This window comes from Mirounga leonina, unplaced genomic scaffold (assembly GCF_011800145.1).
Source record: "Mirounga leonina isolate KUSES-001 unplaced genomic scaffold, KU_Mleo_1.0 Mir_413, whole genome shotgun sequence".
In the NCBI taxonomy this organism is placed as follows: domain Eukaryota; kingdom Metazoa; phylum Chordata; class Mammalia; order Carnivora; family Phocidae; genus Mirounga; species Mirounga leonina.
This window is the reverse complement of record NW_023270734.1, coordinates 3,921,854-3,949,244: the sequence shown is the minus strand read 5'-3', so window position 1 is coordinate 3,949,244 and position 27,391 is coordinate 3,921,854. Positions and strand designations below refer to the sequence as shown.

General features: G+C 41.1%; 1 protein-coding gene across 2 annotated transcripts in view; it reads right to left on the bottom strand.

The window, feature by feature from the left end:
• Positions 1–27,003, bottom strand: part of MKX (mohawk homeobox) — a 65,794-nt gene extending 38,791 nt beyond the window's left edge. Inside the window, exons 1-5 of one of the 2 annotated variants that reach the window (XM_034987223.1) lie at positions 26,963–27,003; positions 24,481–24,747; positions 22,542–22,701; positions 14,730–14,883; positions 13,972–14,310 (exon numbers count right to left, since the gene is read on the bottom strand). In XM_034987223.1, the coding sequence (XP_034843114.1) occupies positions 13,972–14,310; positions 14,730–14,883; positions 22,542–22,701; positions 24,481–24,668 (841 nt within the window). In that variant the 5' untranslated portion in view covers positions 24,669–24,747; positions 26,963–27,003. Of the gene's footprint in view, positions 1–13,971; positions 14,311–14,729; positions 14,884–22,541; positions 22,702–24,480; positions 24,748–25,728; positions 26,281–26,962 lie in introns of those variants that run through there. The other variant, XM_034987224.1, reaches the window with a different exon arrangement.
• Positions 27,004–27,391: the final 388 nt, after the last annotated feature.

Here is a 27,391-nt window from a genome sequence, read left to right as displayed (position 1 = left end):
AGCTGAAGACCAAATGAGTGATCTGAAAAGGAAAATCGAGGTAACTGTTCATGACATGGAAGGGAAAGATGAAGAGCGTGAGAGGGAAAGTATAGAACCAAGGGATCCCAGGCCAAGATGACTTCACAGGTGAACTCTTTCCAGTCCTCAAGATATGCAGAAAAGCTAATCCTTACATTGTTTAAACTTTTCCAGAGTAGAAAAAGATGAAGTACTTTCTAGCTCATTCCACAAGACTATCAAAATTGTGCAAGGAGAGCATTAAAAAAAAAGAAAATTATAGACAAATCTCACTTGAGAATTTTTATATAAAATGATTAAATAAAATGTTAATAAATTAAATCCAGAAATATATTAAAATAATGATATATTGTGATGGAATAGAATTTTCCCCAAGAATTCAAGGAAAGTTAAACACTAGGAAATTTACTTTATACAAGTAGATTAAAAGAGGACAGTCAATATCTAAAACTAATGATGTAATGTATGGGGATTAACATAATTAAAAAAAGAGGACAGTCAAAGGTCTTACAAATTGTGGAATTAGCATCTGATAATTATAATAACCTATTTAGTTATGTGTGCATTTTGGGAGTGGGGAGAATCTCTTATTAAATAATCTAGGAATGGAAAGAGAATCCCTTACCTTGATAAAGTGATTATATCAGAAATTTTCTTTTTTCTTTTTTTTTAAGATTTTATTTATTTACCTGACAGAGAGAGACACAGTGAGAGAGGGAACACAAGCAGGGGGAGTGGGAGAGGGAGATGCAGGCCTCCCGTGGAGCAGGGAGCCCAATGTGGGGCTCCATCCCAGGACCCTGGGATCAGGACTTGAGCCGAAGGCAGACGCCCAACAACTGAGCCACCCTAGGTGCCCCAATATCAGAAATTTTCTGCAAACATTATACTTAATAGTAAAATATAAGAAAAATTCCCTTTAATGATTGCCATCACTACTATTATTCAACATTGTTTCAGAAAATTTGGTCAATGGAATGTAATAACTGGAGGGAGGGAGGAAGAGAAAGAAAAGAGGAGAATAAGTACATAAAACTGTTACTATTTGAAGGTTGTATGTTTGTGCATACACTGACAATCCAATAAAAGAAAATATAAGACAATATAGGAAAACTACACAAAACTGAACAGATTCCCTATTTATCAGTGATAACTATTATAATATGTAATAGATAGAAAGTCATTCACAAAGGAAACAATAAGAATGACAAAATAAAACATCTAATAATTTAATGAGAAGCATACAAACCTTATGTAAAGAAAACTATAAAAATTTATTGAATGTCCTGAAAAATAATCAGAATAAATGGAAAAATATACTATGTTCCTGAGTGGAAAGACTTGATATAAGAAGGATAAAAATATTCCCCAAATTAATATATAAATTCAGTGCAATCCCAGATGAATTTCCAATGAAATTTTTAAAATGGAACTTGTCAATCTTATCCAAAATTCAACTGGAAAAGCAAATTCAAGAGCCTTGATGAGAATATTTTGAAAAAATTGAGAGTAGAAATAGCCTGCCATATGTCAAAATGCACAATAAGGCTATAGTCATGAAAACAGTGTGCTACTGATGTAGGGGTATTTTTGGTGGAACACATTAGGGTCTAGAAATAGACACATAGAAAGAAAGGTAGAGTATAATAAAGGAAGCATTTCAAATCAGTAAGGAAATGTGGAAGTACTCAATAAATAATTGTGTTGGGAAAAAACAGAATATAATATAGAATATATAATTTACAAAAAATTTTAGGGCGATTATAAGTGTATAAATGTACAATTAAAATAAGAGAAGTAGTAGAAGAAAATGTAAAAGCGAACTTTTCCCATCTTGGGATAGGTCTTCCTAAAAATGACACAACACATAAAGAACATATTGACATATTTAATCATAAGCCCTCTCCCCTCTTGGCCTCCTAACCTACCCTCAGGGCCCAACACCCTCCCTGGACAAAGTCCTGTACCTGCCACCATATGGCAGCTCCTTTGAAATGTTCCTGAGCTCAGAGCCCAAGTTGGGAGTGATAAAATGGGAGGCAGTTCACTATGACTTTCTGTCAACTGCAGGCTTCCTTTTCTCCCTATACCTTTTTTTTTTTTTACAGAATCTCAGATTATCAAAGGTAGAAAGTACTTATGCACCCCCATTTTACAGGTGAAGGAACCAAGGCCCTGATTAATAAAGGGACTTGCCTTGGAACACATACCTAACTGCTAGCAGTTCCAGATGAATATGGTGCTCCTGGTTTCAAAGGCAATGCTTTCTGCTCTTTCCATATTATAACTTCCTGTGGCCTAATGTACACGTGGGTAATTTCAGGTCAGGGAAAGAGACTCACTACAGAGAAAATTTGAACCCAGCAAAGTAATTTTTCAAACCACATATGAAACAGTAGGAATTTAACTATAGTCAAAATACAGATTAAACTTGTATTGCTTCCCACAAAGTTCCTACTCAGACCTTGACACTATCATTTTAGTTAAAGCACCTGAGAGACAGGATGATGTCAATAGAACATCGATAGATCATTTGCCTTTATCTTTCTGTTCTGAGCTTCCTATGAGCATTTCACTGAGTGTGTCCGTCAGGGGGTGGGGATTAGGAATGGTTTTTGGGGGTTGGTAATATTCATGAAATCATAAAGTTGAGCTTTTTTATATTTTCCTAATGAGAGGAAAGTTATTGTAACTATAAACTAAATTTTACTGCTTCAATCATAGTAACCGTGAAATAGTCCTCAAACACCTTTCAAGATAGTTGAAAATTACTATTCCAGATGATTTATGTTTATACTTTTTAAAGTACATTTTAAGAAAAAAATATAAATAAAAAAGTCTCCTGAAGGATAAAAGTACACAGGTTAGATAAACCGGAGGCCCCATGGGTTATGAGAAAATCTGAATGGGTGCCATATTTCTGAAAAGGTCTAAAGTAAAGGAACCCAGGAGACCCAATAAAAACTAAGACAAGACCAATTGCACGACTGACAAGGTTTTAAAAAAACTCCTTGATCCAGCTGGATAGATTTAGCAGCTCAGAAAGAATTAAAAGAGAAAGAGAGAGAGAGAGCGGAGTGGGGGGGCAAAAAACAAAAAACAAAAAACACAGAGAGAGGAAAAAATGCGGTCAAGGCAACGATAAAAGTAAATGCAAAACAACAATGGCACTCGACCTCAGTTGCAAACTAGTAAAAGCTATGTGGGTTCTCAAGCAGCCACAATATTGCAACCATCTAGCTTTGTGCTCCACGAAGACATCACACTAAAGGCACTTGGCACCAAATAACTTCTGGCCAGAGATTTTACATTTAGAAATGTAAGACCCAGTAACATTTAAGGAATTCTTCCTCTTGCCAGATAGCCATCCTCTTGCCCTGAAGCCATGTGACAAATGATCCTGAATACCACGTTGCCTTTTATACATCTGTTGTCTAAATCAGTGTAGAAACTGGAAGGAGAGACTGAATTCTGGCCCTTAGCAAAAGGGTACATTTTAGTGTCATAATGACAGTCTTGGCAGAACAGGGCATTCTTACTTGAAATGTCTCTGCCATACTGAGAGCTTTGTCCACCATAACCTGAGTCTGGCTCTGCTGAAGGGACTATCAGTTCTAAATTTTAAATACATAAGCAACTATGTGAAAATTTAAAGAGCAAACTGTTTCTTGGAAATCCCACTTCATGAATGATTGTCTCTGACCACCTTTCGGCACTTGAAAAGGTTTCATGTTCATTTGAGTTGTTTTCTGTTTTAATTTTATAGTAACAAAACATTCCTCTCAAAATCACCATTTAAAGCTTTTTTGTTCTCTTCATTTAATGACACTTGAGAAAAGGCAAAATTGTTTTTGTGTACTATGTGGTGTGTGTGTATGAGTGTGTCTGCAGGGTATATAATGGCACCAAAAAGGGAACACATTCTTTTTGTCAAAGATGTTCACCTTGGTCACTGTATCACAGATGCTCTAAAGCACAGAAGCAGGTGGGCAAGAGACTGTTTTTAACCTTATCTGCAGTTCAGGGATAGTGGGAGACACCGCATGTGCTTGAGAGCATCCTGGCCACAGTGCCCTCGCTATGGGGCTGCCCAAATCTGTGAGTCGGAGAAGTCTGAACTTTAGCTTTGTTTTTTCTAGGTACATCTAGCCATGTGCCTGGCCTGAGGAAATGCTGAAGGTGAATTCGACTCTGCATTAACTCGGCGTATCTTGCACCACGCTGTCCTACTTGCCTGAGAATAAGAGTTCATGGCTCTTTTTTCAGACTGGGAAGACCTCAAATAGTTGGAAGTGGATGAGCAATGCTGTTGCTTAAACCTGAGACTAATCTATCTTCCCCAAACCATTTTCCATTTGGGTTGTTATTATCACTCAGGTTTTTTTCTGACCACTGTCAGGTAAGGACTCAATGTTTCCAGGGTTCACACAAGGCAGAAGGAAGATACCACTGGTCAGTTTCAAAAGCCACTTTGTTTTCCTAACTACACGCAATTTCTATTACCACTATGAATACACACACATGCAGAGACACACACAAACCAGCGGTATTAACTTTTAGGCATTTTCTGGAAACTATTCATGTTTCCCTTAGTAACTAAAGGGTGACCCCTAGGTAATGATGTCTATTACAACCTGCAGTCCATAAACCTATGTAAGGATCTTTCTACTGCAGCCATTAACATAGAGAAAATTTTTTTAAATGCACACATACCTAGACTAAGTTCTCAAAAGTTCAACTCTAATGACTTAAGTATTTACTTTTATTTACAGAAGTCAATTAAGTACCTGAGATTGCCCAAAGCCTTTAGACTTATTGTGCCAAGGATCTGGATCGTATCTCCAAGCAAACAAGCAACTCATATCCAAAAAACTAACAACTTCAATGCCTAGGATAGAGCCTAAAGCAATTTTCTAACCTGCAAATTAAAGAATTGAACTAGAGGATCCTTTAAAGTTCACTGTTGGATTTATAAAAATCCTTGACTATTTCCTTCTTTAGTACAATGAAAATGAGAGAAATTGGGTAACAGCATTGTTAAAGGAGAAAAGGGACATTCTGCTGCTATACCTCAAACGTGCCATCCTTCACCTAAACTGAAAACTAAGAGAAAATTCATATTTTGTAAAAGAACTATTTCTCTTGTGAGTGAACAAAATTGTTAACTTTTCTGCTTCCTCAAAACTCACAATTACAAATGATATAATTTCTAACAGAAAACAAGAGCAGACGCTTCCAAAATTTAAAAGTACCAAAATTCTGGTCTGGAAGAAAACACGTATTTATTCTGAGTAAAAATTCTGTTACATCAACAAGACACATTTTGACATAGAAAAATACCTGTTTAATTTTAGAAACAAAGTAGGGAGGCAGAAGGGAAAAACTCACTGCAGCTAACCAAAAAAGAAAGAAAGAAAAGAAACCACTTCCATATTCATTAAATAGAATGTCTTGTTATTTTCACAGACAGTAAAAACTTTTTGACATCCTTTTTCGTCCCAGACTGGAGAGGTGTCAATGGATCTTATTTGGTCTCTTCAGTGTGTAAAGAGTTTACAAACCTAACCAAATTTAGAATTAGTGGGAGTTAGGCCCTTATGTTCCTTATACATAAGAGAAGAAAAAAAGGCCCTTTTATGCCAGCTTTGAATTGGGCTTGAATTTTTAGGACTTATTTAGAAGCCCTAGGGAATGAAAAAAAGTCTCTTTTTTTAAATTTTTAAAATTTTTTTAAAGATTTTATTTATTTATTTGAGAGAGAGAGAATGAGAGAGAGCAAGCACATGAGGGGGGGAGGGTCAGAGGGAGTAGCAGACTCCCTGCCGAGCAGGGAGCCCCATGCGGGACTCGATCCAGGGACTCCAGGATCACGACCTGAGCCAAAGGCAGTCGCTTAACCAACTGAGCCACCCAGGCACCCCAAAAAAAGTCTCTTAATGGAAATACTGACACAGGCTTAAATATAGTGACATGAACAAGCACGTCTATGAAACAGCACCAGGATGTGACTGACCACGCCAACAAGTTTGAAATGCAGACAGTTTCAGACAATCAGTGACAACTGACCGCATGCCAGGAAAAAAGGAATGGCAAGTTAGAGAGTCAAAATTTCGGGCTGATAAGCTTGTTTTTAACAGGAACATATGTAAAATATATGGGATCTTTACCCCAAAATATGGAAGAAAAAGAAAAATGTAAGATGTAAAATTTCTGCCTAGACCTCCTCCAGTTCTGTTACAGGATTAAAAATAGTCATTCTTAAAAAGTCAAAGCCGTCATATCAATCCTGAGAGATGTGGCAGGAGAGGTGAAATCAGTGGATCTAAATCTGTGCTTTGTTTCTCAGATCTTACTTACAAGGCTATATGCTAGATAGAGAGAGACTACAAATATTTGTTTTTGTCTATCTGCTACACTTTTTATTCTTTGGCGGATTTTTAAAAACTAGCTAATCTTTTCCTTGTATCATCCTTGCATTTTCCTGAAAGTCGCTTCTTTTACTTGAAAATCGGGTTAGTTTCATTTTATACTTCCTAAGTTATTATTTTGAATCTCTTAAACATCTCATAGTTTTCAGCTACATTTTGTTTAATATTTTCCTCTGGCTTTAACTTTTTTGCAATTGCCTTTCTTTAAAGCCGTTTAAGCTGATTTGAGATCATTTTTCTCTCTCTTATCATGTCCACGGACACAGATCAACATATATCTGTGTACACTAAGATGTCTTTTATGGTTTGGAAGGCAAACAGACCCAATCATTAAAACACTAACTCATTTAAGAAACAGTTATGGGGCAAATATGAGGAAGACACCGTACTAAGTGCTAAGGGGGTTATAAAGTGAATAAAACACCACTTCGGGGCCTCAAAGAACTTTTAATACACATAAGGCAGTGAGTAGCATCACAAAAGAGAGACAGAATGCAGCTGTATTTCAGAAAAACAGTGTGTCTAACCTTCACAAACATGGGATATTAGCATTGCTATCATTCTTAGGTACCGCATGGAAGAAACACAATGTGAAAGGGCAGAAAACATTAGGACCAAACACAGTCCTAAAAAATGGGTACATTTTCTAAACTAAGCTGCCATATCCTTTCGATTTACTTGTAAGCCATGCTGTTTGTAGGGGCTGTAGGTCTCAGTATTTACATCCAGGTTTTTCAGACTCTCAGATGATACCAAATAAATAGAAAAGTGAAGGAAAAATCTACCCCTGAAGGAGCCAGCAAGCTGCTCATGCCAACAGTTGTTCTTTTTTTCTATTTTTGTTTGCCATTAGTCTCTCAGTTTTTAACAGTAGATGGAACATTTAGGCAATATCATTTAAATTTTTCAAGTGAATCCATAAGGGAAATTTAATTTTAAAAATCAAGTGACTTTTCAATAGTTTATATGAATGTGTTTGGTCTTCAACATCACTAATATTTAAAAATCTATGGTGGGGCGCCTGGGTGGCTCAGTTGGTTAAGCGACTGCCTTTGGCTCAGGTCATGATCCTGGAGTCCCAGGATCGAGTCCCGCATCGGGCTCCCTGCTCGGCGGGGAGCCTGCTTCTCCCTCTGACCCTCTTCCCTCTCATGCTCTCTCTCATTCTCTCTCTCAAATAAATAAATAAAATCTTAAAAAAAAAAATAAAAATCTATGGTGTTTAGAGTATCATGCTTAAGTTTTAATAATTCTAGAGTAACCCCATGCCTACCCAAAAGTCAGAACTTCTGTAGATCTCATTTATAAGATTATGCTTTGGAATCAGTAATTAGGAAAGAAACCCCTTTCAACAGGCTATCAGAAAGACATCATTCTTTATTCAAAGGTGTTAGGGGCAAGCTTGGGATTGTGGTTAATCCTAAAATTACTGATTTGAAAGGGTGGAATATCATATAAAAAGCAATAGGAGGAGGTGGTTTAGAGAAGAGAGGATACTGAAGCACACCCCACATGCTGTGATTAATATTACAAGCTTAGGAGAGCAGAAAATTCTGTTTTTTTAAAATCAGTACTTAACTTTCTATCTGGAAATTTCACTTATGTGGACTACCTCATTGCCAGATGGTGTTTGATAGGTGAGGTATTATTGTAGTAAGGATACAAGACAAGAGATTGGATAACCTTTCAAGTATCCTTTAAATGTCACTAACTGGGCTGGTGATAGAGGGTTTTATTATGCTCTGTTGGAGTACATCAGCAGTCATTTGCATGCCAGGAAAAGAATGTCTGGAATAATCCAAAAGGGCAAAGCTTAGTTCTTTCACTAAAAACAAGGAAGTGACAGGCACAAAAAGGGAAATAAAAGAAGATAAAAGTATCCAAAGCAGAATTACTGGTCAACAAAATCCCATAGAGAACTAGCATGTACACTGAAACACATACTATTTTAACATTTGGCTCTTGACAAAGCCTTCTCTTGACTACCATGAAGCTTTCTTTAAGCTACCCACAAACGCAAAACCTAAAATTGATGAAACATATAAATTAGTAACGATTATTCACTGTTCAAAAAGATCTGCCAAGACAGCCCTTTAAATCTTTCTTCTGCTTCATTTAACTATGGTTTCTTTGATGAGCAGCCTAACACAAAACACAGGGCTCCAGTGAGCCTAGAACAGGGCCTGTGTAGAGTAGCTCTTAATAAACATTTCTGTATGTGGAATAAATGCATGAAAGAGCACCTCATATATGAGTGGACTGTATCTCAGAAATGCACCTGTGAAGTCAGCTTTTAGAACTGAGAGTGCACTTCTTCAAAGAAGTCATGCTATAAATTAAGGTTAAATCCCAGGGTAATCCAATGCTTTATTGAACTCATGTGCACACCTGGGTTTTACCATTGATAATGCCAGCCTGGATTCTAAAGTACATGCGTATGCAGGAAGAGAGAGAAAAGAGAACATCTCTCTCCTCTTGGGGGGCATTGTTAGCCGAGAAAAAATGTTTGGAAATGGCATTTAGCCTCTGGCATCCTCCCAAACTTACTTTCTACTTCCTAGTTCTTCCTTCCTTAGTAACCAAAATCCCTAGTTCTGTCATCTTGCTCCAAGTGTGGCAGGGCCATCCAAATGGACTCTACTTTCCAAAGAATCCCATGCACTAAGTAAGTGACTTCTTTCTTCTCTCAATCAAAATCTCCATTTCTTCAGGGATATTCACCTCAGTCAAGTGGAGGGGAAGCTAATCTAATTAATTCACACTAACATAGAAAAGAGTTCTATCTGCCTAAATGTTTTTGCCACACCAGATGTGTCTAATTAAGAGGGATTTTAGACAGTTTAACAAGATGAAGTTTAAACATTCAGCCTGTGGGAGCCGGTTAAATTTATGAATTATATACTACCAGAGCAGTGGGGCTCAGAGAATAACCATTCGAATGTAGTAGCCATTTGTAAGTTGATCATTTGTGAGCTGCAAAAATAAAGAACATAACAGGGACTTGTCCTCAAGCCAAGCAAAAGAAGGAGGGGAAGTCCACACGTTTTATTTCAAGACTAGCCTGATTTTCCCCTCGTCAGTACACCTCTTAGAAACCTCCTCTCTCTCCTTTGGTGAAGAAAGAAATTTGATAGGCTTTTGAGGGTAAATCAAACTTGAATGCAAGTTAGGAAAGGCTCCAGTGAGGACACACTCTGTAAGGTGGCCCAGATGGCAGATGGCTCCTTCACGGATGGTCCCATCTGGAGAATATCAGTACTGATTCAATAGAAATGGAGGTGGATATTAAAGCCAGAGTCCTCATCCTGATACCTCAGAGAGCAGACCCACCTAAGGACTAGAGGACTTGAGGTCAGTTTGTAATGGTAATTCGCTCCATCAAACATCTGAAAATTGTCATCCATTAACCTAACATAATGAAAAATATTGTAATTTTATTTATTTATTTATTTTTAATTTTTAATTTTTTTTTTTAAGATTTATTTGTGAGAGAGAAAATGAGAGACATAGAGCATGAGAGGGAGGAGGGTCAGAGGGAGAAGCAGACTCCCTGCCGTGCAGGGAGCCCGATGTGGGACTCGATTCCGGGACTTCGGGATCATGACCTGAGCCGAAGGCAGTTGCTTAACCAACTGAGCCACCCAGGCGCCCCAAAAGTATTGTAATTTTAAATCAGACAGCTTAATTCAACGGACAACACTGAGTGACTAACTTTTCTCGAGTATTATTTCATTGTATTTAGAAGCAATAACCTTAAAAATTCTAATCAATTCTAGGGGCGCCTGGGTGGCTCAGTCGTTAAGTGTCTGCCTTCAGCTCAGGTCATGATCCCAGGGTCCTGGGATTGAGCCCCGCATCGGGCTCCCTGCTCTGCGGGAAGCCTGCTTCTCCCTCTCCCACTCCCCCCGGTTGTGTTCCCTCTCTCGCTGTGTCTTTCTGTCAAATAAATAAGTAAAATCTTTAAAGAAAATTCTAATCAATTCTAATATTATAATTTCTGCTATCAGAAATGCTTTAGCCAATATTTATTGAAAGCCTAGCATGCCCCCTGAAGAGAGAGCTTTTTTTTTTTCTTTTTGCACGATGGGGAGACTGCAGATTACAGAGAAATATTTAATGTCTACATAAAATCAATAAAAACATGTTTGTATCTACTTTGATATTGTTAGTCAAGTGGAGAGGAAGCTAATCTGATTAATTCACACTAACATAGAAAAGAGTTCTATTGCCTATATGGTTCAATTAGGATTACTACATCATAATCCAGCAGGCTTCGCCCTCCTAGAATTTAACAAGAACAAGTGAAATAAAATTCAGTGAGACATTATCTTTCCACAAGCCAACTCTTTCATTTGGCTTTTTGATTCTGTATCATTAGTGAAATGCATCATAAGATAGCAAAAATGGGTGGAAAAATGGATACAGTTGTTTTTAGCATAGATGAACTAATAAACTGTGTTTAAAGGCAATCTACTCTTGAAAAATAATTTAAAAGATGAACTCTTTGCACTACTATAAAAGTGGGGTGGGGGAGGGGAGTGGCGTTTAATAGCAGATTTAGAGGATTTCTATTTAGGTGAAGAAAGAAAGATATAACCAGAGGAATTGAAGGAATTCAGCAGAAGCCTGCATGCCAGAGAAAACCATAGCAGTTGCTCAGAAAGTATTTATTGAAATCCCCTGTTCTACTATTTATGCATGAATGGTAAACTGCAGCAACGTTGTTGCTTGGTTCCCCCAGAAGACAGCCATTTATTATTTCAGGCTAAGATTTAGCAAACCAGTCTTAGACCACCAGTCTTTCTCAATTCTCTATCCACAAAACCAAAAAAATGTATTCTGTTCTTTTTAAAGTTTATACACATGCATGCAAAACCAGAAATCTACGTGTCTAGGCTGCTTTCTCATTGCTTGCATAACTAAAAAATAGGTTTTTATTTAAAAATAGAACTTGGCAAAAGAATAGGCCACTGGATATTTTAATAAAAATAAATGGCCGAGATACTTAACTTTGAGAAGCATCAACTATATAGGCATGCTATTCCCTCTTTGGTTTTCTATTTTATCACCTTTGAAAAGAACGTGCATTTTCAAAAGACTCATCACACTAGGTAAATTTCAAATTAGTTTTTACTGGGCAGCATAAAGAAATTTATAGGAAATTTAAAAAAATAATAGACCTTGAATTATCCCACCTATTCAAAATTAATTTTCATTGTTTCCAAAAATCTTCCTTGTTTTTTGTCTACACATACTTGTACTGTCATAACTGCATTCAATGTTTCCACAATTTTAAATTGTTTTTCACTTAACCTTATGTTATCAATATTTCTCATGTTGCTTTGAAGTCCGTATCAGTATCATAAATAAAAATGTTGATTTTTATGCTATTCTAATCTGGTTTTGGATAGGATTACATTTACATTTTTAAAAACTGACATACTGGGCACCTGGGTGGCTCAGTTGGTTAAGCGACTGCCTTCGGCTCAGGTCATGATCCTGGAGTCCCAGAATCGAGTCCCACATCGGGCTCCCTGCTTGGCGGGGAGTCTGCTTCTCCCTCTGATCCTCCCCCTTCTCATGTGCTCTCTCTCAAATAAATAAATAAAATCTTTAAAAACAAAACAAAACAACAAAAAACTGACATACTACCCATATTTTTACATGTTCCAGAAAAATGCATAAAGCGTGAGAATTAATTATTTCTTCAAAGTTTGGAAAAAAATCCAATGACTCTATCAAATCATGTGTTTTGGGAATGGGGCTTACTAAAAACCTTGACTTTTCCTGAATTAGTGGTATTTACAACTTTTCTCATTATAATTTTATAATTTAATTTGTGTGAATAATACCGATTCATTTCATCTACACATTTGCATATAGTATATTGTCAAACAACTGTGCATAGTACACCATAATTTTAAAAACTATTTTTAATGACTATGTATTGATTGCTATATCTCCTTTCTCACTTCCAACTTTAATCTGTGCCAATTTTTGCTTATTTTTTTAGTATTGCTTTCAAAGAGTCAACTCTTTATTTTGCAGCTTTCCATTTTAACTTTTTTGTTTTATTTTTATTCTTTTTTCAATTATCTGTACGTGAATGACTTGATTTCCTATCCTTTCTTATCACTGTAAATAAAATTCATGAAGCTCTGAATTATCTCCAAGTTCTGCTCTGGTCACATTAGCTAGATGTTAGTATGTAGTTTTAAATTTTTTGTTGTTAGCTAAATAGTCTTTTATTTCATCTTTTACTTCTTCCTAGACCCAATTATTATTTACAAGACTAATTTTGTATCTCAGAGAGTTTGGAGTTGTTTTCATTCTTGAAGTTGGAGATGCAAACAGAAAACGAGGTTAAGTCTTTAAACCTGTATTGAGATTTTCTCTGAATCCTCACAGATAATATATCTTGTACACATTTGTAGACACTTGAAAAGAAGATTTCTAGTTAAATAATCTGAAAAGTATATTAAACAGACCAAATTTAAATTCTTTTATAAAGCCCTACTATTCACATATTAAGCTCCTTACAAGGACTACATGCAGTATTGTTTGTGTAGTATTTAGTAGAGGGCCTAGCATATCATAACTACTGAATAAATGAGTGGTGGCAGTATACGTAATAATTAAGAATCATCATAGTCTGCTAGTAGTTACATTCCTCCTACCCCTTATGCAGGCTAAGCTGCACTACTAATCCAGGAAGAGTAACTAGCTATGTGTTCTTGGTCTGGGTTTTCTTACCTATGATATAACATGGCTGGACTAGATGCTTTCTGAAGTTATTTCCAACTCTAACATTTCTAAATCCCATTTGTTGGCATTTTCAGAACCTGGACTCTATCTATACCAGATGTAGGTCACACATATCCTTTGTTCTGAAGTAACTTGCTCAAACACTCTTTACGAGCAAAACTCTCTGGAAACTGAAGTGAAGAGAGAAATTTTTACCAAACTCACTACTCCATCAGAAAGTTTTGGACAGGCAGAAATCGATTTATTATTTTTGGAATAAAAGTAAAAATTTCAAAGCTATTTATCAGCCCTATTTGTGCTTTCCAGGAATAAAAGTAAAATTTCCAAAGCAATTTAAGCCAGACCTACACTTTCCCTTCACAGGAGTCTTGGCACCCATGCTAATTTGTGTTCATTTTCCACCACTATTAGCAACCAAAGAATTTAAGAGAAAAGATGAAATACAAAGTGTTTGCATGGCTGCCTATAATTCAGGGCATTCCTCCTCCAAGAATATGTATCATTGAGATTAAAAATGAGTATTAAGGATGAAAATTCTCATCTTTATTATTAAGGGTGAAAATCCCCAGTAGACCATCACCTACTAACAAGCGTATCTGGTTATCAAAAACAAAAGCTTTCAAATTAAACTATGGGCTATACGTGAATAATCTCATACAAAAGCAATAAAAATTATGCCTTTATACCTGTTGAAATAGACCCCTTGCTGCAGTTTAGTTCTGTTTTAGACAAGGTATCATGAAAAGCACAGACTTACCTGTGCGATAGACAAAGTTGCCTTCGGTTTCTGATGATGAGGGAGACACCAATTCTTCCTCAAATTCATTGGAACTAAAAGATCCTGAATGGTTTCTTTGCCTTGTCTTTCCCATCATGGCAGCATTTGTGGCCATGACATGTCTCAAAGAGTCGTTAAGGTAACGATTCAATAAGCTGCTCTTGTATTTGGGGGGTGATACGTAGTCCTCACTGGCCCGTGACTCTGGCCTGATCACTCCAGCTTTTATGACTGAGCTTTCACTTTTAATCACAGGATGGTGAACTGGATTATTATAGCCCCCTTCATTTATGTGGTTTCTTGGAGGATTTTCTCCATCTAAGGGAGAAAAATATCAGTAGGTAGTACTTAATATACTTTTCCCCAGCCACCAAACTGTTACAGTTAATCATTAAATATATACATAAACACAGAGTATTTAGAGTGTATAAAATTATCTTTGATACTCAAGATTAATTTTTAGGCAAGGGAAGCAGGAATCTAAGTAATCTCTCCCTATGGTACTTTAATTTTAATGAATTTCACAGGAAATGTTATTCCGACACATGATAAATCTATAAACAGGAGGAAACAGCCATAATTCTGTTGGTCATTTACAGTATTGTAAAAGTGAAGTTACCTCATGCAGTAAAAAAGAACCATTATGGCACCATCATGTTTTGTGGGGTCAACCTTAAAAATAGCAATTGGGGTGAACTTATTAACAGAGGGAAAGCAAAAAAAAAATATTAACCAACCTTCAGAACATGAATCATCGCTGCTTACACTAAGCCGCTCAGCATTTCCTTGAACATACTTGTTGTACAATTTTATTCTTAAAGCCCAGCTTAAATCTGGCTGTCGAACAGTATTCTTAAGCCGACGTCTTGCATTAGCAAACCAATTTGACACCTATAAAAGTTTTATTTTTCAATTAACAAAACATAAAATATTACCCATCACATAATTACTTTCCCACAAGGGACCTACGCCTCTCTCAGTACCTCTGATCATTAAATATTCTCAGAATGTAATAGTACTAGACATTCATTCCATTCATTCACTCATTCATTCAACAAACATGCTGAGCACTTACTACAGAGACTGAGCACATACTGTATTCTGGGAATGAAAAAAAAAAAAGAACATCTCTTGCCATTAAATGCTCAGGCTAGCAAGAGAGGTAGGAGAGGGTACAAATAACTTTAACATAGGAAACAATGTGAGGAATGGCTTAGGAGGCATTAAAATAAAATGATGCAGGAGTCCAAAGGAAGAAGGGGTTACTTTCAAGACTTCATGAGGAATTAAGTGAAGTGTTGAAGGAATGTGTCAGGTATAACGGGTAGGGAAGTGTGTTCCCAGTAAAGAGGACATGGGAACAAATATGAGTCAAATTCCAGAGACACGTGGTGAGTGAGGAAGAGGGAAAAGTTAAAGATGACCTTGAGTCATCCCTGTGTAACCAAGAGGATAGTGCCATTTTGAGAAAGAAAGTAGAACTGTTTAAGGGATGTACTTGGTTTGGGGAATGATTAGTTTGAGGAACTAGAAAAGCATACAGGTGAGATGTGCAGCAAGAAAATAAAACTGATATCCGAGACTCAGGGAGAGGAAGAGCAGATGTGGGTCAAACACACAGAGGTGACAGCAGCAGTTTTGAGTAGGTAGAAAGAAAGATGATTGAAGACCAAATGCTCGAAACCTCCAGACATCAGAGGCAAGACTATAAAAGAGGAGCTAGCAGAACAATCAGACATAGAGCAATCAGACAAGCAGAGGGAGAAAAATGCCAGTAACACCCAGCTTTAAGTTGCAAGTCAAGTGCTTCCAAAAGCAAATAGGTGAAGGCAAACAAACAAACACTGCAGAACAAAGGGAAGTTACTTCCATTGTTTTTAAAAGATGCTATTGGATTTCCAGAAGTTAAAATGGTGCTTGAGATTTCCTTTAAAATATCAGGCTATCATCAGAAAAAAAAAATGTAAATAACCCAAAGGGCCAATATTTGCTTTTAAAAGAATGAAATGTGGAAAGAGAATTACATCTTTCTGCCAATTTATTCTAGAACATGACTCCATATTACTGTAATGGTTTATGTGTCAAAGCTTGCACTGGAAATTTCTTTTTTCTTTTTTTAGATTTATAATATAAATATACAATTTTTACACATTTCTCAAGACCTAATTATTGAATGGACCTAGGGTGAATCCTACTTTTTAAGAAAACAAAACCACAATTCTTTTCCTCTTTGCCTCCATGGGTTTTTAAAACATGGTAGCTTTCCCCAATTATAAACACACATACACATACACACACATATATGTATACAGAAAATATATCATATATAATATATATATTCAGTATTATTACCTCCTTTGTGTCTTAGGTAATAACTGTCCTTTTAAATTTATGTGCATTGATGTAATAACTCACCATGGTATTCCAGAAGTCTTAGTCTACTAACCTTCTTCCTATCAAGTTCCCCTATAATAACTACGATTTAATCTGGCTTCAAATTATAAGTCTCCTCCAACCTCTAAAGACAGACAACTTCTGGGACTATTCATTCAATAAATACACATTGAGTAGCTCTTGTGCTCTAGCCATGGTGGTCAGTGATAGAAATTTTTAAGTGTTAAGATAAACTTTGTCCCTGCACACAGGGAACGATTGGCATAGAACTATGTATTAACTGTGATACATGGGTGAACATTCACTATGGAAGCACGAAATGCCTGGTCCAGTCCTCAAACCTCTCTCTATTCTCCAAGTCATGGCTGAAATATTCATCCATGCCTTGGATAGTAGTAACTGGGAATTTTAGAACATTCTTTTTCTGAACTTCCCTATCTTCCATTCTATGCACTTGAATGAATCTTCACCACCACCTTCAAATTCAAGTGTTGATGCACCATGATGATTTAATTGCTTAACTTCTTCAAATCGTCATTAATGTCCTATTGTCCTATAACTGTGGTATAATGGAAAGAAACCTGGTTTTCTGTTCTCAATTTGCCAAAAACATGTGTGAATTTAGAGAAGTCACTCAACTTTTCTGAACTTTAAGCCTTTCATCTGTAAAATGCATTAGATGGTACCTAACACTTACCAATTCTAAAAACTAAGATCTGTGAATATAGTCTATGCTCTCCTACAAAAGTGTTAATTTATTCCCTTTATAGCTGGTGCTAACCTACCTTCTGCTCTTGACCACCACCCTCTCGAGCAATCAGACACGTGTGTTTATGTCCCCTGACATGCAGAGGACAAACTGCAACTTCTCCTATGCCTACATCACTTATATTTATTAGAATACTTCAAAACATTTTTACTACTTTCTTTACTAAATATCATATAATTCAGAGTATCCTTAAATCATAACTAAGCTTAAACTTTAGCACAACCATCACATAATACAGTGTAAAATCCAATTCTTAAGCAACTCTTCATTTTTTTTTAAATGCAATAGCCTTCTGATTTCCAAAAACATTAACACACTATAATTCTAACATACAAAAAATGGGGACCTTTAAATGTCACGGTGAGATTACAAGTTTTCATACGCAGGGGTCATATCCTTTTTTGTGTTTTATATACTCAGTTCTTACCATAAGATATTAATTACAAATTAGAAAATTTTCCAGAAAGGTTTGCTGGTATCTAACATGGACTGTCTCTAACCTGATTTCCTAAGTATGACTGGCAAGCAATCTGCTAATATATTTACTCTGCCAGTATTTTATCACCAGAAATTTACCATACAATTTAAGGGCTGGATATAGTCCAAGGTGTTTAATAATCTGCTTGCGTTCAGTCATGTAAACAGCAAACAGTTGGTTAACAAATTTGCATAAGTACTGTTCTGCAAATTTTTTTGTCCTGATGAAATAATGCAAACTCCATCTGTTTCACAGAAGGTAAAAATACCAGTTTAGATTTTCTACCTTTAATTTACTATGGATTCTTTCAGGTTGTCATGCAAATCTCATTAAATTCTATTTTACATGAAACAGGCCTCCTTACCAAGGATAGGTTCTGCAACAGCATTTTGATGTCAAACTCAGAGCTTAAGAAACACTGTATTTTACAGTGAAAAGTTGGAGAAGCAAATATCCTAGAATTTGGAAGAGAAAACTAAGTAATTTTCATCCCTACTCTAACTGAGGTGTTTACATTCATCATACTGACAGAGCAATCATTATAGTAAACCCAAAGGGATAAGCTAGCATCTGTCCACCTTTGAACATACAGAATTAACAAACTTACTCTGAGTTACTCAACTGAAATATTGAGAACCTCATTTCTACACCATGTAGTATAACACCTGGAATAAAGACCAATCTGAGATTTTGTTGAATATTTAACAGGTGCTATAATCCTTGCAGTTGATAACTACATACATATCTCAGCAGAAACACTCACCCAGCAAAAATAGAGCTATGTCAACAGAGGGGGCAAAATCTTAGAACACAGCAGTTTTAACCAATTGTACATGGACATTATCGTAGGAATGTGAAACTTCTATACGTAAAGGAAGCATCAACATCCAATCATTAAATGTAATCTCAAACTCCACGTGCATTGCACTCTGCATTGTGACCATGAAAGAAATCATCCCAAGGAGACATTTCACTCTTTATAATCCAGAAGAAATATAAATATATTAAAAATATATACACATGAACAATGGGGATCATTGAAACCAGATACAGCACCCATCTGCCCTTCTCTGAAAAACTTCTTCCAAGGCAATTATTCTGCAGTAAGCTCTATATCCTACAATAATACAAAATCCCAATTGCATACCACTTTATGTTATTCCACAATAAAGCTGTTCACATTTTGATAATACAGAGTATATTTTTTATAATATTTAAGCAATGGTCAGCCATAGAAATTAAGCACAATGGAATATTTTGGTTGGCTAAAGTACACACACACACACACACATCATTACCTGTTAATTTTATGAAAATGTTTATATCTCATTAGGAAGTAAGATGCCAGATTAACAATAAATAACTCTTTCTGCCTCATTTTTCAGGGACAAATACAATGTAGGTGCAGATTAATATCCTTAGAGCTTCTATTTATCAGAAAAAGTACCTTTTGTGGTCCTAAAAATATTTCCTCCACTAACGTTTCAGTTCCTTCCTTCTAGATTTAGTGGAGATTGCTGACCAGGTTTTATGTCCTTCTTTATCATTTTAAGAGTAACAGAACAAGGCAAAAGTACATTTTATGAAAAGTTTAACAGCTTGACACACAGTCAAAAGGAAAATGTTAAGTGTAAAAGAAATTCTCAAAATACAAGATACTCTCATAGTTAGGGAATAAAAGTTATGTTAACCACTTACTAACATCAGTCATGAGAAACAGAGATAGGAGGTACTGAAATAAACAGGAAATAGGACTTTAGGACCAGAAATAAGGGGAACACTCGTATTTGTCCACAGACATAAAAATATGACATATTTCCAGCTATATTGAAGATAATGAGTTATATTCATGCTGTTCTTTGGAACCATCATATAGCATTAAGGATAATGAGCTGCCCTCTGTGTATTCAATGGAATGGATTTTAAAACTAGAATATCTTAGATTTCAAGACATTCTCTAGTTTTCAGAATGGTGTTTTGGAAAGCTGCATGGTGATTATAATGGTATTCCCCAATTAGAACTTAGTCACTCTGTAAACATGTATGGTGCTGGAATGATATGAGGGTATGAAGATGACAAAGACATGATTGCTCTTCTCAAGAAGCTGACTCTATAAGAGAATTTATTCACTGGGAGAACTTGACTCATTCAATAGGGGTCTAATTTGCAGGGATGAAAAGTTTTATTCAGCTCATAGCTTTATATTTTTTCCTTCAGAAGTGTAAAGTATTTACATAATTTATTTGGTTCCCATACAGTCAGAATTTGCTTGGATGTTTAATGTATGTCTGACTTTCACAAACTCTCACATATATGTCAACATAAGTGCAGCTGACTCTTGAACAACACAGGTTTAAACCTCACGGGACCATTTATACTCGGACTTTTTTCACCAAATACAGTACAATACTGTAAATGTATTTTCTCTTCCTTATAATTTTCTTAATAACATTTTCATTTCTCTAGATTGCTTTATTGTAAGAGTACAATATATAATACGTATAACATACAAAACATGTGTTACTTGTTCATGTTACTGGTGAGGCTTCTAGTCAATAATAGACTATTACTAGTTATGTTTTGGGGAAGTAAAAGTTATATGTGGATTTTTGACTTGCAGGGAGGGTTAGCACCTCTAACCCTGTGTTGTTCAAGGGTTAGCTGTAAATAGATATGCATGCATACATATATACACATATATACACATATATATGTATATTCTTACATAGATACCCTATTATGCCTAATTGAAAATAAGCAGAGCCAAATTGGATTACTATGTTTAAAGGTCCCTTGGCTATTCTATACATTTGATTTTTTCCATTTATCACTACAACGTTCCAGAAACCAACTTCATTTATTATAAAAATTTGGAAATCATTAAGCAGGTATCTTATTATTATAAGTAATTATTACTCCATTTAAAAATTAAATAATTCTGTGGCATTTTTATTTTCTGAGGACTAGTGTAAGAAAAAGAAAACATAATAAGAATATAAGATATAGTTAGAAAATCGTAATAGCATTACCAAGATCTTAACGCAAAAAGAATGGTTATTTGTATTTGAACTATCATTACAGGTAGGAAATAATTTGGTTCTGTATTAAAATTACAACTACTTGTATTGCATCCCAACAAAACTACTGTACACAAAAATTTAAATGTCTCTACTAATGACAATGTTACTTTTCATAATTAAAAAATGTTCTAAATATGTCATATTTTTTGTTTTCTGTATGAAAGAATGACAAGCATTAAGTATGAAACTGTATGATATACAGAATTAGTCTAATGTTTTATTGCTGACATCACTATGAAACATTCAAATAGCTCTATAAACTAGTGTATTTTCAAAATAAATAACATACCTGTTTAAACTGAAATTTGAACGTATGCATTTATTTTCACAAGTCAAGTTTTTCTGACTGGAATCACTGAAAATTCATAGTTTTATGTTAAACAGATATTAAGCCAAGAACACTAAATAAATTTTCCCCTCCAGTGCTGCAGCAAATCACTATTAATACCATTGCCTGTTAACATGAAGCAAAACAGATGTTTTTCTCTACAATTGTATTCTGAATATAAGCAGACAAATGCATATTATAGTTTTAATAAGCTTCAATACAAGTCAACTTTCATGCTTTGTCAAACTTTCCAGCAATTCCTAAAATGTCAACCTTAAATACTCTGGAAAGCAGCTTTTATTGTATCTAGTAGTTAAATATTATCTTTCATTTGGGGCCTCTCTCATTATAAATTTAATGGAATGACCAAAACTTCACAAATGCAGTAATGTAGTGCTACTATAATATATGAAACTTCTCAGCTTATTTAGCTCCTCCTCCTTTCTGAATAAATTTGTTGTTTGCATGTATAAAAGTTCATGTCATCAAATTTATTAAAGAAGTCTGTGGTGTGTTGGAACCAGCATTTGATCTGGGATTACATTATTTCCAGGCCTACCTCTACCCTATACTAATACTTAACTGCCACAGTGCCTTGGTCACATCACCTGTAAAATGCTTATTATTGCTCTACCTCACCGCATTTTTGTGAATACCAAGTAAGACTATGTAAGGAAAAAGCTAGTCAAATATAAAGGAGTTTGTTCACTAGAGAAGAAACAAACTTGCACCCTTTCTCTGCACTTGACAAAATAAACTAACCACTTGAAATTGGCCTCTTCTTAGACCCAGTAGAAAAATACCAGCAGCAAAATTTGGGGGATTCTAGCTAATGCTCAGGATGCCTCTTATTAAAAAATAAAAATAAAAATAAATCAAAACCCACTTCTTGCCCTTCCACCCTACGTCCTAGCTTTGTCAGTAAAGGTAGTTTTTAAGTTATCCTGTACTTGATCTTTAATACAGGTACCTAATATTGAAGTGCCTTTCTGCATGGTTCTCAAAGTTTCATCCAGGGTCAGCAGCTTTAGTATCATCCTGAGAACTTGTTAGAAATGCAAAATATTGACCCCACCCCAAACCTACGACTGAACCAGAAACTCCGGTGTGGGGCCCAGCAATGTGACTTTGAACAAGTCCTCCAGGCTATTGTGATGCACACTCAAATTTGAAAATCACTGCAGGGAGTCCCATCTGTACCCATCAATACAGGGCACACGAGTCCAGATTCCCAGACACCTTTTCGTAACTCTCAGTTGACTTTTCACTGCCCTCCCTAACAAAACACCGTGCAGTCCCTCCTGAACCTAGCACGAGCACTGAATTGATAGATAAGATTGAGAGGAAACCCAGAAACTTCCTACAAGCCCTCAGCATCCTCTGAGGCAGGAGCCAGAGCACCAGGACCGGCCTCCACCAGCCCCATCCTTCCCCAGCGGGAGGCGCCAGGTGGAGATCCGCGCACACACGACGCGGGCCGGCTCCTCCGCCGCGGTTACCTGCACCAGCGTCATCTGCGAGCCGAGCGCCAAGAGGATCTTCTCGGTCTTGGTGGGGTACGGGTTGTCACGGTGCTTGTAAAGCCACTGCTTGAGGGGCCGCGCCATGTCTTGCAGAGCCTGCCGCTTGTGCCTCACCTTCCCGCCATTCTGCCTGGCCCTGGACACCGGGAGAGGAGGAGGCGGCTCGGGTGAGCGGCGCCGCCTGGCCGCTGCCCCCAGCATCCCCCCACCGCTGGACACCTTTGCGCCCGCAGCCGCGCGCCCCCGGAGAACGGCCGCCGCGCCCGCGTCCGGTTCTGCAGGGCGTCCGGCTCCGACCGACGCGCCCGCCCCGCGCCCCCAGGCTGAGGTGAGGCAGGGGAGGGGGCAACACGACTTCTGGGCGCGAATACCGTTCCCTGGGCGTCTCTCTTTGAAATGGCCTGGTTGTCGCAGGGGGTCATGTGGCGGTGACCGACACTAAGTTTATCTTGAAAGGCGGGCTAGCCTGGAGCGAGTAGCCAGGAGTTAGAGGTTTAGGTGACGATGGTGAAATGATCTGAGGGAATTTGTTATTCAGGCTATAGATCTGCGCGGCAGGGCTGTCGCCCTCTCCTCGCCCGCCTGCGCCGGCGCCCTGGAGTGCCTCTGGCTTCGTGGGCCGGGTCAGGCTGCTGCCCGCTCTAGGGAGCTCATGCCTGCAGCTCGGGGCTTCCCGTCGCCCGTGGTCAAAGGAAAAGTCGCCCACTGGACGGCGGGAATAAGGCAAGGGATGATGGCCGTCCCGCCGCCCTGGTTCTTTCCTTTGATCCTCTGGAAAAAGGGGAAACCTTCCAAGCAAGTGTTTGTGGAGGAAGGACGCAGAACCTTAAAACAAACAAACAAACAAAAAACCACCACTCGAGGGGCCTTTTCCCGACTGAAGGGAGAGTTTTAAAAGTACGGAAAACTCCGTCCGTGAGGAAAAGCACCTTCAAAGGGGGAAGGGGCCGAAGCAGCCTGGAGCCCGAGGCTAGGCGCTGCGCTCCCCCGCGGCTCCGGGAGGTGTCGCCGCGCGGCCGCCGGCGCGCCCCACCACTCGGGGAGGCTCGCGCGCCTGCGCCGCAGCCTCCAGGACTTTTGCCTCTTTAAACACTTTGATATGCAACTCCATCCGAAAGGACTGGTAGTAACATTTTGAGGAAATCTAATCTCTATTTTCCTAACCAACAACGCCGCAGAACAAGCAGCTGATGCAATCTTTCAGGTGGAGACTGCCAGGACGGCTGCCCCTCCCCCCGCGGGGCGCTCAGGGAGCCGCCGCCACGCCTCTGCAGCCGGAGCTGCTGGCCCACCCGCGAGTTCTCGCTCCCCAGCAGCCCCTCACCCGGCTAGACCGAAACCCGGCCCGGCAGGCCCGCGGCCTCCCCCTCCGGGCTCGCAGCGGGCCCCGCCGAACCGCGCGCACGCGCGTCCGGGGCGCCCTGCGGAGAACCGACCTTGCCAACACCTTGGCCGAGGCGGGGCGAGCTTCGAGGCCGTGGCGAGGCCCTGTCGTGACATAAGCGGGGAAGCCCACGGGGCTGGCCTGACCTGGGAAGCCCCGACTGCTTGGCCCTGCCCTGTTCCTAGGCATCCCGCTCAGTCCTCTCCGCTTCGCTCTCAGCCGCGCGTCTGCACCCATGGTCCGGAGAGGGGCAGGTAGCCCCCTACCCTGAGGTCCAGGTATCAGGGGACTGAGGAGCCGTTGCACGTGTCCTCAGTTTCCAACAAGCCTCTTTTGAGCTATCCTGATGAACCGATTCCCCAATATTTTGAGAAACTAATGCCTTAAAAAGACAATGCACGAGACCTGCCCTCCCGGGAACTCTGCGCCCCTAACCCACTGGCCCCGGCTGCCACTCGCACGCCCGCGCCGCTCACCGCTCCCACCCCTCCGGGCTGCAGGCGGGCAGGGGTCCCGGGTGCGTGAGCGTACCCAGTTCTCCGGTGTCTCAGGCCGAGGTTGTCCTTGAGGGGCGGGCCGTCCGGAATGCCCACCTCAGGGCGGGCGTGGGCACTGTCCAGGACGCCACCATAGGGCCGGCTGCCCCGTTCCCGTTCCGCAGCACCGCGGTCCTCAAAAAGCACGGCGCCGCTGAGCTTGTTGAAGACGATGGTGTTCATGGTGCCGGCTGGCTGGGGCTCGCCGCGCGGCCGCAGCGCCTCGAGGCCTGGCCGCTGGGAGCTCCGCAGGGCTCGGGTTCTAGGAGAAGAAGATGCATCACGTTACTCGCTCAGTGCTCACATCCCTATTCGTCCTGAGCCCCGGGCTTGGCCGAGGCTCTGGGCCGGGGAGCCGAGGGGAGGAGCGGCGCCGCCGCACCTGGACAAGGGACCCCTTGCCTCTCCCCACTTGGCTACACCGCTTCCCCCCTCCCCCCAACTCCCCGCAGCTCCCGGGACAGGTCCCTACCCTCCTCCTTGCCCTGGCGATCGAGTTCCCAAGGAACCTCAACCAGGAATAATTTACCTGCGTAGGCAAAGGAAAGTAATTCCTAAACGAGTTCTTTTCTTGGTTTTAATCTGGAAGAACTGCACTCGGGTTAGCGGAGCGGAATATGCGCGCGCGGGGGGCCGGGGGGGGGTTGCTCTTCAGTCACAACGGAAGTCTAAAGCATCTCGGAGCTCCCACTCGGGTTTTAAGGAGGGGTTGGAAGGAAGGGAAAATTTTGGGTAATATGAACAACTGCATCTCCATCCAAGTCCCGGTTAATGAGTCCCAGGCCACACCGGGATTCCGGGGATTTTCATGTTTTCTAGATCCTGGATGGTTTGGCTGAAACCAGTGTTCTAATTCCGGTTAAGGTCCCTCGGGGTCGGGGTGAGGGCAGGGAAAGTTAGCTGACTCCGGAGCTAGAAAGTTAAGTGGAGTCAGGGACAAATGCACCACATTGTCTCCCTGGCCCGGAGTCTTCCTCCCATCCCCCAGCCCGTTCCAGGATGCGCAGGGTCCCGGCAGGTCAAAGGCGCCGGAGTCCCAGGCCTCCCAGAGCCCGCTGTCAGTGCTGTCCTCTTCCGCAGCGCGGGTGTGAGCCTCGAGCTCAGAGCCCTTCCTCCCCCGCCCCTTTCTCGGGTCTCGGGGAACCATTTGAGGTTGCATAGGTGTTAGGAGAGGAAGGAAGCATCGCGGTCCGCGCACCACCGAGCCTGCGGCTGCCATGGTTAAAGAAAGCTTTCAGCTCACCTCCCGGGTCGCGGCGGCCGGGAGCCTCTGGCTGTAGAGCGCGGGCCTCAGGTTCAAGTCCGCGCCGCCGCCGAGCAGTCGAGTTACCGCCCCCATCACCCCGCCTCGCGCCTCGGGGTAGCTCCTGTTTCTTCCCAGCCGCCTCGGCACTGCTGCCAGCGCCCCCTCACCCCGCCCCGCCCAGGCGTGGGCTGCCACACCAACACGTACGGATCTCCTGCCTCGCAGATTGCCCACACTTACCAACGCCCCCTGCCCCGCCCTCCAGCCACCGCAGCAGCGGCCACGGGCGACATTTAGGGCCGTGACCATAGCGATTAAGCGACAGCTACCGTCAGTATTCGTGGGGAGGTGAAGTCAGACTTCCGCTGGCTGCCCGGTACACCGTAAGGCTGAGTCCTCCCACGCAGACAGGTACGTGTCTGGAGTGTGCACACAGCCTCGCCGAAAAGTGTCAAAGCAAATTTCCGTGCTCGAAGCCCCTGTTCTAAGGTCAGGACTAGCCTTGGTTTTGTTTTGTTTTGTTTCTTTTTTCTTTTTAAATCAGTGCGCTTAGTGCTTTGCGTTCATGCTGCGTTATTTGTAAAAGACACCCTTTTCCAGTCCCACAGTGTTTCCCCACCCCAGTCCTGTCCTCCCATATTCAACGGCGAGTTTTTCTTAGCGACTCCGCCGAAAGGTTTGCTATACCGGACCCTTCCCGGCTGTCCCAAGCCCACACAGAGATTGCAACCACAGACACCCGTCGCGGTCTGGGTCTGCAGGCAGCAGGCGAGGTGGGAGGGGGCTGCAAAGATCCGAGAGCTGGGTCCTGAACGGAGGGGTTCGGGGGGGTGGGCGTGTGAAGCGCGGTTCCTGGCCCTCACCCGCGGCCCAAGCGCAGTGTCCAGCGCCTCTTCTCTGCTCCTGTACTCCCCCACTTACCCTTACCCAGACTCACTCCAAACTGTCGCTTGGGGAGATCCCCTCCCTGTGGAACTACCCCGCCCAACGCCCGCGAAGAATTTTAAAGGCAAGGAGGAGCGGCCAGGTGGGCTTCCAGGCTCCTCGCAGACCCTCGGGCCAGCCTCGGCCACCACCAGGGCGCGTGCCCACTGGACCTCGGAGGGGGGTGGGGGAAGGGCGGGGAGAACGGAGGCGCCGGGGGGCAGGGGGGGAACCAGCAGCTCGGGAGCCAGAGCGAGCCTCGCGTCCCGTGGCCCGGAGCAGGGACGCCGAGACCCGAGGGCTGTACCTGTGGCGGTGGGGCCGGCGGCCGGCGGCAGGGCGGCTGGCTCTCCCGCGTCGAGGCTAGGCGCACTCCCATCCCCGCCGCATGTTCTCGGCGCGGGCTCCAGCGCGGCTCACCGCAGCCACCGCCGTCGTCTCGGCTTTATTTACCCAGACGGGCGCGCGCGGCCCGGGAACAGGAATACCGAGGCCTTCTCATGTTTCTTGACTGCCCCGCGCAGCCGGCGAACATCCTGCGGGCGCGGTATCCACGTTCCCGGGCCGGCGAGAGGAAGCCTCGGCACCCACCCGGCCGCGGGGACTGCTGTTAACCCTCGCAGATGAGCCGCCGTTGCAAGCGCCGCCGAGGAGCCCCCCCGGCCCGCCCAGCCTTCCCCAGCGGGGCCCGGCTCTCAGATCCGCCGGCCTCGCAGGCGCAGAGCAAAAGGGGCTA